Raw genomic sequence first — 13688 nt, forward strand, 5'->3', positions numbered from 1 at the left:
ATGAATATAGTCTACTAAAATAGCAATAAATAAAACACATATCAAAGAAGCTGTCGGCTCTGTTCTGTAAAGCTGCTCTTGTAGTTTTTCTAGCTATGTTATTAGGTCTTAGGTTTAATAATTAGTTCTTCATTTACAATTTCTGAAATGTTTTGAATTAAATAGTAGAAACTGTAGTACTAGACTTATTTTTTTCTATAATCGTTAAGAAGTAGACTAGAGCGTAGGGCCTTGGTGTTTGTTTGCTGATTAACGATTCGTTTTTATGGTAATGTTAGTTCCGTATATACGAGACTACCGGCGAGCCTTTTACTGAGTTATGTAAAAAACGTGGATTTCAATAATAAAAAAAATCCTAAACAATACAAGAGCCTCCTAGATGATAAAAAGTAAAACGACTCGTTGTGCAACAAGCAATTCAACCGTTTATTTATATCTTAATTACAAACATTTATTTTTGCCCTTAGAGTTATATTTACACAGATGCCGCCCTTGTGGTTGTGGCAATATTGATGACGGTTTACTTAGCAGTAAATAGTTGTGTAATCAATACGAATGTTACATAACTTTAATTATGGAACGGCTTACATAGCATGATTATTCTACCAATTTCCTTTTTCTTACGACAAAAATATTTCAAGATAGGGAGATGTTTGCAGCAAACAGTCCTTCACCGACTAGCTCAGCAGGGGTAACTGTATTGACATAGATTAGGACTCAATGAGTTAATGATTTAACTCACATCTATTGCATACGTAAGGAATACATCCTAGACACAAGTGATATTTTCCAGTTTTTTTGAAAGGAGGTTTTTTGGGTAATAATTCTTTTCTACTAGGTATCTATGTTTCCATGATTCTGCAAATCGAGATGGGATTTTGGAAATAAACAAATATCCACTTTTAAAGAATAAAGGTCTGTTTTGACCATTAATAGTACTTACTTGGGGAAAAATCCCTAAATTATTATGCCTCATTTTTGCTGAAACAAATACCGTTCCGCCTAAATCAAGTACGTAAACTCCAATAGTGAACTTGCATGAAACTTTTCTAAATGTTATGAAAGTATGTTAGACTGAGGCTAGGTTTAACCTGTCATATGAAAGGAAAAAATATCTTTTTGCATTTAACTTAACACGACTTTTGAACTTGTAATCAATTCGCAACAATGGAGTTCATACTTTTTACGGAATCGAAATTCATCCGAAAAGATATCAGATCCCAATCTGCTTGCAAATTTCTAGTCTCCTCTGCTTAATTACCGCTCCTACTATTTTATTTGCGCGTTTACCCATTACATTACCCATAACTCTTGCCACTACGAAGCGACTCTATAACAGGATGAGAGTCTTCGTACACCATATAAACGCCACAGTACCAGTGTCTACAATAAGGTATAATAACAGATTGTCACAGGTTTACATTTTGAATGGTTTCGACTTTTCTCGTTCATATTATTTTATGGCGGACGCACACCATATATAAGCGGCCGTATATAGGGTTTAGCTACTTGTGTTTTCCTAAATTTCTCATACACAGAACATTCTTCACAAATATACCGTTGATCTACATAACAGTTACTGTTACTGTCCTGGCATTTGATTAGGTAGACCGGTAAATGTATATCTACTCGCGACGGAGTTTATCGAGTCGCGCCATGAGGTCGGCGTCTGCGTCGTTTACGTCGCTAGTATTTTCGGCGACAGGTGAATTTTTTGCAACAGTGCCGGTCTGTAGTACACTACCTCCTGCTGTGTCCGGGAGTTCTGTCAATTTGGCAGCAAGTTGCAATCCCAGCTCATCAAGAACCTGAAACAGCCTCGTGTTACTTTGAACTAATTGCTAGTTGTTGTTTTTTTGGTTCGTTTTTTTTTGGAACAGGATTTTATAGCTCAATAATGCTCTTGGTGCCTTTAAACAGAAGCTCCAACAATGTAGCTGGGTCAAACAAAAAAACGGAATGTTTAGTTCACGCAGTGGTGATCACTGGAGTATTCCTCATATCGTCCTAAAAAGTAAGCTCGTAATCGTCCAACAGCAACATGTACTTACAAAGGAATACACCTTGCAAGATCCTCTTTGACCAAAGGTCCAGGTTATTCTGAACCCCAGCTAGCTTCTTTGCAAAAGTAGCCTCTACAATGATCATCTTTTCATCATGTATCCATTACATGATGAAAAACATTAAATGAAGCCTTAGAACAGGTCGAAACCAAAAGGCCTACCAACATATGACTAATCTTAATTTTGATTAAAACACAATGTCTACAAACGTTTTGTATAACGTTTGTAGACATTGTATCATCGCGGCTGTTGTTTACCTCTTTGTATAGAGGTTTAGCATTTAGATTTAGCATACGCCTCGAATCTGTCATGATGTACACTGGATCCTTAAAAATGTGCAACTCAGAGCTAAGAACCTCTACACGAAATCTATTTGGGCACTATATTCGTAAAAATTTATGGAAATACACTTTTAAATAGTAGCATAATAATAATAATAATATAATTATGCTTGCAGTTGTTTTAACGCATCCTTAAGCTCTTGATTATAATTCACCAAATACGGATAAATGACTAATAATGATTTCTTAATTAAAATACACAGGTTTCAGTTAGCTTTAACGATTATAATTCTAGCGTAGTTTTGTCACGAACCATATCATACTTTTATGCAGAGTTCTTATCTCTCACCTGGTTGACAATCTCTTCGGACTCTTCCTCGTCTCCTTCATCCTCCATTGCATCATCGATCGCGTCGTTCATCATGTCCTCCTTAGCGTCCATCATCATAGACTGTTTTTCAAACTCCTATTTTGAAAAGTCGTACAAGGACAATGCACGCGTTAATACACTGTTACTATTATACGCAAATGTGAACCATAACAACCCAACGATATAATAATAATGCAACAGGCTCATGCACAAGGAGAAAAAATTCTGACCCCTTATCTGATAGGCCATACGTGATCTACATCAGAATATCGTACCATCATAATCTTCTGTATCTGCGGTAGATTTAGTTGTCTGTTCATGCTTCCCATTGCGCGGGTCACTCCGCGCATGGCCTGCGCCATCGCATTTTGTGAGCGAAGAGTCTGGATCTTTAGGGAAACGCCTTGTATGTTGGCCTTCATGAGCAGGAACTTCTTGATATATCTACATCGCAGAAAAAACGACTTACATCAAGTTGTGTACGAACAAGCTATCATTTTCTTGTTCTTTATAGAAAAAAAATAAGATGTCGACTGTTTTATTTATTGCTTCCAAAAACTACATCTGTAACTCTATAATATCTGTTATGCAGAATAGCCAAGAGATTAACCAAGCTGATACGAACAAACACTTGGAGATGCCTAAGAAAATCATAGTAAGCTTCTCTGATTGATAAACAAAAAAGTAGCCAAAGAGTTAAAAAAAAGATTCGTTTATTAGAATTGTAGTTTAATAGCAGCTATATTTAGCGTTGTCAAACTTACCTAAGACTATATTATCTAGCTAGTCAGTGAGACGGACGTATAAACTATATAATTACAATGAATGTATTGCTGGTTTTTTCTTGTTGTAGGTACATAATGCCCTCCGGCGGGGCGGTCAATCGCCAGTGGTCAGCGGTCGAACCTGGTCATTGTTGTAAATTTGGTTCCAGCAATAAGAATTAAAAAAGCGTTCGAAGGTTCATCGATATCACGGGGGCTTTTGCAGTTTAAACATGATTATGCAGGCTTCCAGTCCAATATTAAAAAAACAGCGAGATCGCGCTTCATCGCCGCGCCTAAGATCACCACGTATGCTGCCCGAAACTAAAGCACACAACTGTAAAGCACTTGGATGAAAAGCAAACACTACCTTATACACACATCATCATGAACCAAACAAACACCCAATACATACTCCAAAATAAGAGCACACATGATAAACATACGATTTTTCAGGAAATACCTTACAGAAAAAATAAACCAACCCCGTTTAAGGGATGCGTTAGACTAGAACCATCTAGAGCATTAAACAGTTAAACTTGTAGCAGATACTTTCGCTGGAATACGGGCAGATCCAAGGTTCCTAATCGCACGATTAAAACAGTTCAGTACGAGAGGGCTGAAAAGTTTTATATTGCGGCAATCGACGTTGTTAACGGGAATCTAAACACTATTTTTTTTTACTAGGGTCTGAAGGACAGTGAAGAAACCGAACAAAAAGATCACAGTGACATAAGATACCGCATCTGATATTACTATGATGCGTAAATAGACCTGAGATAAACTAGAGAAACCTATATTAGTATCGTGTAATCATTCGCAACGTGCAGCCAATATGCAAGAACTTAATTACTTGGAATATTTTACGACAGACTTCGACTTGTGAGGCGAACACCAATCAAACTGCTATGCCATTGACCACAATATACTATTAAAAATGCTAGATGCAAAGAACATAAAAACGATGTTTGAGGATACTCGGGTATCCAGATGCAAAAGTAGAAGTAGTGGTGATATCTTAGTAAATAACGTGTTTGTATACTAAGACTAGGGTCACGTTTCGGTCTAGGTTCAACCCCGGGCATCGACGTATTTCGTTTCGTTTTAGGAGCCAGGCGTCTGATGAAATGCCTAATGGGAATACCAGACGTAGAGAAGTAATATAACCTGAAAATTATTTTGACGAAATTACCTACGTGACGCTCTTGCGGTAGTACATCAGAACAAAGCCAATGACCTTATGGGCGGATTTTACGGACCAACGCGAATGGTATATTAGAGAACAACCATCAGTACCCACTATCAACACCAGACGACAACTACACTAACGGTGAAAAATACTTATCGACAAGAGATTTTACGGAGACATCTTTTTAGATTGGAGTTCATAACGAATCAAAGAAGTTACTGACAATCCATACTCCTAAAGGCACAATATAAAAGAACCAGCGAGTTCGGTAATGCGGACGCCCCATCGCAACTTACTACTAACTAAAATACTTCTAGAAACTAAAAATTTCTTCTAGAAATCAGTTTTCGTTTAGCAGCAACATTGAAAGATGTCCGTTATGATGTAATTTCACCTGAAGCTATTAACTTTCTTGAGACAAATGATCCAAAATTCTGTCAACTAACGATTCACTATTCTGCTTCTATAACTGGCATGATTCGCTATCCATAAGGAAAAGATGCTTTTTTTCAATAACAGAATTACAATACTAAAAGATTTTCAAGCAGTCTTATCGAAAGAATTACTCGCTAATCACTAAGGCAGAACCAAAAGAAAACAGGCCATAAGATTCTGCATATACTGGCCGCTGATCAATAACGACATCGAAAAATGGTCCGAAAATGCCCTCATCGCACTAAACAATCTAAAAATCTAACGAAAGTACCCATACATCATCGGGATCTTTTGATCACATACATCTTGATTTTGCTAGTCCTCTAGAAGGGGCAAAATGTTTTTCATTACCGTCGACATATATTTCAGGTAGCCTACTAAGTTCAGCTACAAGCTTCACAAAACCATCAACGCACTACGGCACGTATTCATCACTGACAACGACTCCCAATTCGCATCATGAATAGTCGAAAATTTCGTCAATTCTTTAAGAATTAACTATGTCAGGGCTGCACCACTTTATCCGGAGACAAATGGCTGGACAAATATTTGTAGGTCCACGAAGACTTATCTTCAAAAAATCAAGCATGCATATATACATATATATATATATATATATATATGAAAATAACCAGTAAAGGTTGATACCATTTCTTATCTGATTTATCAAACAATAAGTGCTGGTGCTTCTTTCTAGATACTACCTGCACAATTTAGTAATAACTATTGTTAATACTGCCGCTGGTTTACATTTTTGAGCATCAAAGTGTTCGTTTACTATGTTGGAGATCGTATAAGTCGGACATAGGGTTGTCTCGTTAGGAATCATCTCCCTGATTTGAGAAGAAATTTGTGGAGATAGATGCTCTAGCGCCAGCCGCTACTGTTCGTCAGCGGTAACGAAATTCTACCTATATCTATAAGAACAGCGGTTTAAGGTGCTCACTGACACCAGCGTGTTAAAGTAGCTGCAGACTCTGTTCCTCTCTCTGTTCTCTGTCTGGACCTCTGTTCGCAGCACACCAGTTGGCGAGCCCGCGCTGAGCCGTGACCATGCTCCACAGAAACGGCCAGGTCGTCTTGAAGCCGGAAGATAGAGGATCCAACTGGTTTCTTCTACGGAGAGCCACAGTATACCATTCCCAATAAGGGGGTCTCTGGCAGTCCCCCGCGATCGGCCAAACCGGCGGTATCGACTTTGACATCAAGGCCATCCATGCTTAACAAAGACTACCACCGATTGACGTCCAATTTCGTTTCAGAAAGCGGCATCTGGACGAGGGCCTGAGAGAACGTCCACAGTTGTAGGATTTATCAACGGACAAAACTGAACCTCGAGTCCTGCCTGCCCCAGACATTTGCAAACCTCCGATAAGCTCTTTTGTAAAAATAGGCCCGAATTTTACGGGACTTCACTTTGTGGTGGTGAGTATAGGCTATCATAACCGTTTTGCCCACGCGTTCCCGGCTCTCTATATGGTAGCCCCGACTGTGGCAGACGCTCTCGTCTGGTACGACCCTTTGAACGTAACCGTTACGGATAACGCCAGCTATTTCACCATCCATTCCAGCACCCAGTAGTATCTGGCACGTTCCAATATTCACCATGCAAAAATTACCGTGTACGTATGCGCAAGCAAACGGATCGGTGAAGCGGTCGATCCACGCCATTACGGAGCGCTTCTTCGATCCGTCTACCGGAATTCCCCGTTTCTGTCTTCGAGATGCATAATGAATACTACGGTTCGGAAAGCCCTAGGTATAACGCTATTCGATTGGGTGTAAGGTTTTGAAGCCACTAGAATTGCAATCAGTCTAAGGATCCCATCACTTAGTACCCAAGCTCAAGGTAGAGGTCCATGCTCGGTTTCGTTAGGGGAGGAGGGTCCCCGAGCAGACGCCCTCACCCCCTCCCGGAGTGCTCTGGCCAGAAAGATCGGTTCTCAGTCGTCTCCCACGCCAGTACCTTAAGCGTGACGGAAACTGTTGCCCAAGCCTGGGCCACAGTGGAATGCCAAGAAATGCGAGTACCCCGCCGCATGACGGGGATAAGTGAAACTGACGTATAAATTATGTATATTTAATATAATAAAATAATAAATATGTTTTAGGTTCCGGCCGGACATGGTAATAATACCTTCCCATTGGTCGGTCAATCGTTAATCACCAGCGGTCGAACTTCGTCATTGCTGCATCGGATGTGTTCACACAGAAAACTTCCCTTAGTGAAACGTCTTACACATGCGCCTTCTTAGAAGGCATTGTTGTATTTTAAATTTCCATAGCTAAATGTATATTGCTATTTTGGCAACTGATTCAGTGAACTGGATATAGTACTAGTAAGTTTATTACTAACAAGATAAAAACTGGGCTAAATTATCAATTTCTTGAGATATGGCTTTATTGTAAACAAAGCTATGAAAATGGAATACCTGCGCGTGCGCACCAAATCCCTTGCCATAATCTTGACAGATTCCATCTGGTTATCTTTAGCCATTTTCTTCATATCCGCAATCAACTTCTTTTCCTGCTGCTCCATCTTTGCTCTGTATCATCGTTTCACACAAGATTCAGAAAATATTATTATATTAATGGAGATATTTACATCCAATACTTAGAAGCAACAGAAACGGTGCTTAAAGAAGAAGTATTTTTACATTTTTCAATTTTGTTAGGTATGGCCTCTATTTTCGCTTCCAAGTTGTTTTCCTTCACCGTATTAGTCCGAAAAAAATCAATATTTTCAGGTATTTATTTGCTCTTGTTCACCATGTCTCATTCTTTATAACTATAGGATCGCTACAAAAAGAATCACCAAATCATCGACTGTGAATATTTGTTGGCGGTGTTTAGTTACACAGTTTATTAAATCTGTTATAAAATCTAACGTCGTTTGTTCTAATGGTGGATTGGAGGGCTACCATTTTCTCTTACTTAGAATTTTAAAAAATAGCTTAGGTTATAAATCGTATATTAATATGATTATAAAGAATAAAATGAAAGCGTTGTAAATAAGGCAGCAAAAATTCCGGACTAGTACTTTTCCCTGTCAAGATCTCTGATTGCTTTGTTTAGCGCCCGCTGATTTTCTCGTAGCATTTCCTCCGGCGTCTTCCTGCGTCCGAACAACCATTCCATTTCGTATCGTTTAGACTGAAATACAGAATTAAGATATTGTACTGTTTGTGTTCTAAATAATGATAATAATAAAAATATTCTATGGCTATCAACACGATGATTTGAGTCTGTGAAAACTAGACTTCATAGTTAATATATATAACGATAGTTAATATATTATACCTTTCCGGTGAGAGAAGTTCTGGCTTGAATCGTAAGTACTAAACACTTTTAATTTTGTTCTTCCTAACGCAATACTCATATAACTACAAGAAAAGGTATAAACGTCTCCTCCTTTCCGACTCAGTTCCTTTTATTAATCTCACCTAAATATTTCTACATGACGCACCTTGTACACCTAATTTGATTCGAAAAACCGCATGTTAATGCAGCAATTGGATCAATAACCAGCAGAAAATAAATCAATGACCTCATACTATTACCATGAATTGAGTGAATTAAAGACTCGCCTAGGGAATGGATGTTTACATAAAAACACTAATCAAGCAGCGTCATAGGCGCAGATATCGAAAACCAAATTTATCCACTAAAGTCTTGTACTATTTGGCAACAAGGATTACATTTAATAAGAAAAAATGCGGAACTGTTGATTTGCAAGAGGTTAGCACTCCCATGTTACCCAAGAATTAGAGAAGGCTATCACAATAAAAAAAAACTGGATTCTCTTTGTCTTCCTGAAGCTTCTTTTCCCAATGCGTTGTAAGAGAGCTGTTGCTTCCGACTCATGCTATGACTGCAATATCGCGATGCTTGATGATCTAAAGCTTGCTGTGGGGCACGTTCCCTTTAAATATTTGTTAAAAATTTATTATATATATATATATATTTATTTAAGAAAATTAAAAACAACCAGCATTTTTTTTACTTTTAATTGTTTGTCGTAGCAGTCACTGTCAGCTGTTACGGTCCATTAGGTCACCTACAAGTCTACAGGCTAGGTGTTAAGCTTCATAAACTTTATAGATCATATAGGAACTTTGAAAAGAAAATAATGATTTCAAAACTGTTATCCAAGTAAAAAGCCATAGATGCAAGGTGCATAAAGTAATTAAAGGAGTAAAGGAATCAAAGCATACACCGCTCCAAAATGATTTCAGTGAATCACTTCACGAAACATTGTCTAGTAAAAACTCAATAGGTGTTCTCTGCCAGATTAACAGCATAATAATTACTATATAGGGATTACCGTAATTGTAACTTTATAAATAGTGCTCAATCTCGCAACATATTCGTAACACAAAAAGAGAGGGCCATTGTTATGGCAGAACGCCTAGAACGAGAAAGACTAAGTCATGCTACCTGTACTCGTGGCTCATACGCCAAGTGTTACGCTGAGTAGCGCACTCAGCTTAAATTGTTTTACTATTGGTAAACAATCTTTTAGGATCTACCACAATTGTTTGTAATAATCGACATTGTTACTCAACTGTCAAGCAGAAATGCTTCTACAGTCTATCAAAGCCTCGTATTCTAATAAAGTCTTATCAATTTCAGACGCATTTGAAAATCTCTTAGTTGAGTATGGGCTGTCCTGGCTTCCGTTTGGTGTCATGTTGCGCCTTGTCAACCAATTGCAGTCGCGAATTGTATTCTTGTATCTGCGTGCCGGTGCAGTATTTAATTCTGCCATACACAAGAGTTAGGTTACAGGTTTATACACAATAAAAAATAGGTAGGCACCACTTGATGAACATATATACAAACCTACTGAAGGAAGACGTTTTGAAGAACGAAGTTGCCAAAAAGTTACCACAACTTTCATCAAACTGCGGCCACAGAATAATACACTTAGTCACACAGCTGACAATGATGACTCTACTGCTGCCAAGCACTGCAGCAGGGCTTTCTTGTTTGTGACTCATCCGCTAATCGATTTTTTCTCAGCTGCTCCACTTCAGTTCCTTTACAATGTGATATTATTCCGCCAAGTTGACAATAATACATTTGACTAACTTGAAAGGGTCGCTAACTTGAGACTACTAAGCAGTTGGACATCACAGCTTGCTACCTGATTAATTTTTTTTAAGCCCATTTGATCATGAATTTCATTCCGCTCTTCTTAAGTGCCAGAAAGAGTTTAAGATCTACTTAAAGGCGGAGCATTGAGCTGCGCGTCGTCTGCGCGCGGCGGTCAATTATGATAACAAAAATCAACAAATGCAAAATAAAAACATATTTCACATGTGCACGGAAACCGGCGCACTCGGCTGTGAGTATGTGTAAATCTCAATAAAAGTTTGTTCTACATAGCTACTAAAGTCGTTACCGTTCGTTGTAATCATAGTGCGCAGGAAATTACCGCTAAAGTCCTAAAAATGTCTCTGTCGGTGCTAAAAAAGGCTGCACTTCTTATGGGCGATCTGGAACACACAGGTAAGGGAAAAATATTAAAAAGACTTTTTTATTTAGGTAGCAATTTATTAACAGCTAACGTTTTTGGTGTTTTATTGGTTGTTTCTTGTTCTCTTAAAAAAGTTGGGAATTTTTCAATAAATCCTCGAGCATATCAAAGTGTTTGTCACAATTTATTTTCCATGTTTTTTTACAACTGCACTATTTGAAAACACTCCGAATAAAAAACGCATTTTATTATTAGGTATGAATCAGACAATTCGAAAACTATGAATGTATATAAACATTCTATCAAGTAAACAAAAATTATAGACGCAGATTTTTTATATGTATTGTCTACGTGCAGGATGAATGAATAGATCTGTAACATTTTATTTTTATGCATTTAGTTCTTTCGTCAATTTTCTTTTTTAAACGTTTTGGTTATTAGCTTACTGTTAGTGATTACCGAAGTCATAAAAAATTACCTTTACCCGTCGACATCAAGCAGTGCTTTATGCACTGTTATGCACGAAGAGTACTGCTTAGCGGAATGTTCATTTCGAACTTGATTTTGATCCGTGTTCTTCAGAAAAGACTAAGAAATCTGCAGCAAAGCAGATTAATAGGGTCAAATTAGTGAAACTGTCTTCGATAGAGAAACGGACTCGCAAACTTGTTGAAGAAATTCGCAAGAAACGTCAAAAAAATTACATGAAGGCGAACATAGAAAGGATTAAACGGTACGTAATAACTAATGGCGTTGGCATTTATCTATTTAGTTATTTATCTATTGAGTTTTAGAATTTATTCTAATTCATATCGTGAAAAGATAACTATATAGTTTTTTAAAGCTCTAGACCTTTAATAGCATTTTTCAGATCAAGAAAAATGCCTTGTGTACTATCTGTCTTATTTATAGACTGCTAATGTCTAAGAACATCATACTGTTAGTAATTTTCCGGGGCAAATTAGTTCGGTCCTACCTCGAGATCTGCGAATGCATCAAACCTATTTCTCTGCATTTTCTCCTCCATTGGACAGATACAGCACGAAAATTGACAGCTACTCGAAGAAGATCCTGTCAAACGATTTGGTTCGAGAGAGATTATTTAAAAACAACAGGGACTTTATATCAGTAAAGGACTCAGATAAGGATAAAGAGGAAGAGACTTCCGTATTTACTGATGAAGACTTTAAGAGGTGTGTATCGGTTAAGTTGTCACTTGTAGCGTTTAGTTTGATCGTTTCCATGATGATCTAATATTAAGATTTTTTTTGAGGTATTACTTATTCAACCTATAAACGAATTTTTTTTTACTATAACTTGGCTTTATCGCAAAATTCTCTCAAAGCCATATTGTGCAGAAAACGAAGAAAACTTAAAATGCTTTTATACGAATGAAGCGTTATTTTTCTTGTGAAAATTTATCGTACCAAAGTGAATTCATCGGTATCGTTCGATACATTTAGCTAAAATACATTGTAGTGCTTTTAAGTAACATGCTTGGTTATTTTGATCGCAGGTTTGAGGAAGAGTACAATATACATTTCACAAAACGTGCGAAGGAACGTGCAGAATTTAGGAAGATGTTGAATTGAAAAAGAATCCTAGCACATAAACCGTGACAATTTGTCTATAAGGGTATTAGTATGTATTTCAATTTGAAGTGTATCTGTTATGTCTCACTTCGAAAGTTAGATCATTAAAATCAGCAGGATAAACAGCCCAGATATAACGTGCTGGTTGAAGTCAACTTAATGCATCTATGGATTTGTGTCGTGATGTTCAAGAACATAGATTACCACTCAAGGGGATAACTCTGTGTCTAAAATAAATTAATACTTCGCTTACGGTATGGTCTTTGTACTTAGCTCTTTTTTTTTGTTTGGAAGTTGATAGCAAGTGTGTTATGACTTCACAGACTTCACAACTGTGTTGTTTGTCTGATACTGTGGGACCATATCATTATATCATATAACTAAATAAGGGGCATTGAAAACAGGGATTTGGGCAAACAGAAATTTAAAATGTTCCGCTAATATTGTTTCTGCCGGAGATAATAAAATTGGTTGATTAGAGGAATACTAAGAAGATTTAGCGGTTTTATGAAACGTTGAGGCGTTAATAAATGTCCTCTCTGTACGCTCCACAATTGTTATAAAGATTACAGCGTGCAATGTATTATAGTTACAACCAGTCTACTCATCAAAGATAAAACTACCTAAGCAAAAAAGAAGAGACGGCAGAGTATAATAAATTGCTTTTTAGGAAGCCTTCTGTTAGGTATAATTTAACATGTCCGCCCACAGCCATATTTTTACCTTCGATGTAGTTATTCCAAACCCAATTAAATACCAGGTTATCACTTGTATCAATTTGCGGTCGTTCTTATATTTTAGATCTTATATTTTAGCTACTTTTAGATTTCAGTCACGAGCCTTTATTGATCTAGATAGTTGTTTGAGCTAAGTTAATATCGACCTGTAATGTCAAGATATATATTCTGTTTTCGGCGTGGCACTGCAGTTAATGATTCATTTTTCTGCCTGAAACTAAAAACTCATCGACCCTCAACATGGTGGAGACTTTTCCAGATTCTTGGGTATAGTGACATATTGTCTGCTACAAGCCTTAGTGAATACAATTCCACCGGATAATTATAGTTTTTAGGTGAAATTTTGCAGGATCGCCGTCTGTCTGTGTCTTTTTATGTCGGGCGTGAAAAATGAACTTAACAATTAAAAAAAAATGTACTTTTGTGTTAATCGAAATCAGTAGTTGCGTGCATCGACGATGATTGTTAACTTCATATTTTTTGTTTCGTTTATGTGTTTTATAACTTAACATAACAGCTATACACCCAAAAGTATTTCTATATTCTAGGTCTGTAGAACTCATTCACCCAAAAGTAGCTTACCCAGGTATGACACAATGTGGTTTTAAACCCAGTCCGGCAAAACATGTAGTTTTCTGGCTCTTACTTAGGATTTACTAAGCGCATGTTTTCTTACCGTTGAACTTCATTTCGAGTTTGTTTTCAGATTCGAGGAATGTGTTTATTAATTTCAAATAATTACTTATTTATTTGTGCTTCATGTAGGTTTAGTTGTTTG

At 37.3% G+C, this 13688-nt stretch overlaps 2 protein-coding genes across 3 annotated transcripts; one reads left to right on the plus strand and one right to left on the minus strand.

Moving 5' to 3' along the window:
• Positions 1-402: 402 nt before the first annotated feature.
• Vps2 (vacuolar protein sorting 2) lies at positions 403-10239 on the minus strand. 2 transcript variants are annotated; one of them, XM_086983672.1, is made up of 6 exons: positions 9949-10239; positions 8143-8255; positions 7535-7648; positions 2990-3158; positions 2694-2810; positions 403-1808 (listed from the first exon to the last, which is right to left on the minus strand). In XM_086983672.1, the coding sequence occupies exons 1-6, from the start codon at positions 10000-10002 to the stop codon at positions 1626-1628; spliced, it is 750 nt and encodes a 249-aa protein (XP_086839798.1). In that variant the 5' UTR covers positions 10003-10239; the 3' UTR covers positions 403-1625. The 2 variants fall into 2 exon arrangements, with proteins under 2 accessions (XP_086839798.1, XP_022651041.1); XM_022795306.2 differs by having other exon boundaries at positions 9945-10239.
• Positions 10240-10384: 145 nt separating this feature from the next.
• On the plus strand, positions 10385-12441 carry LOC111246168 (uncharacterized). Its single transcript, XM_022795309.2, has 4 exons — positions 10385-10613; positions 11164-11314; positions 11616-11774; positions 12098-12441. The coding sequence occupies exons 1-4, from the start codon at positions 10556-10558 to the stop codon at positions 12171-12173; spliced, it is 444 nt and encodes a 147-aa protein (XP_022651044.1). The 5' UTR covers positions 10385-10555; the 3' UTR covers positions 12174-12441.
• Positions 12442-13688: the final 1247 nt, after the last annotated feature.

The sequence above is a fragment of the Varroa destructor genome, unplaced genomic scaffold (genome assembly GCF_002443255.2).
Source record: "Varroa destructor unplaced genomic scaffold, Vdes_3.0 BEIS01000003.1, whole genome shotgun sequence".
NCBI classification, from domain to species: Eukaryota; Metazoa; Arthropoda; class Arachnida; order Mesostigmata; family Varroidae; genus Varroa; species Varroa destructor.

What these genes read in the sequence shown, in the direction of transcription:
- Vps2 (XM_086983672.1), bottom strand. Translation starts at nt 10,002, where the DNA reads ATGAAAGTTGTGGTAACTTTTTGGCAACTTCGTTCTTCAAAACGTCTT. An exon ending in AGAGATCTTGACAGGGAAAA is followed by an intron (nt 7,649 to 8,142) that starts GTACTAGTCCGG and finishes ACGATGATACAG; the next exon opens with AGCAAAGATGGAGCAGCAGG. An exon ending in GATTTGGTGCGCACGCGCAG is followed by an intron (nt 3,159 to 7,534) that starts GTATTCCATTTT and finishes TCTGCGATGTAG; the next exon opens with ATATATCAAGAAGTTCCTGC.
- LOC111246168 (XM_022795309.2), top strand. Translation starts at nt 10,556, where the DNA reads ATGTCTCTGTCGGTGCTAAAAAAGGCTGCACTTCTTATGGGCGATCTG. An exon ending in GGGCGATCTGGAACACACAG is followed by an intron (nt 10,614 to 11,163) that starts GTAAGGGAAAAA and finishes CGTGTTCTTCAG; the next exon opens with AAAAGACTAAGAAATCTGCA. An exon ending in AACATAGAAAGGATTAAACG is followed by an intron (nt 11,315 to 11,615) that starts GTACGTAATAAC and finishes TCCATTGGACAG; the next exon opens with ATACAGCACGAAAATTGACA.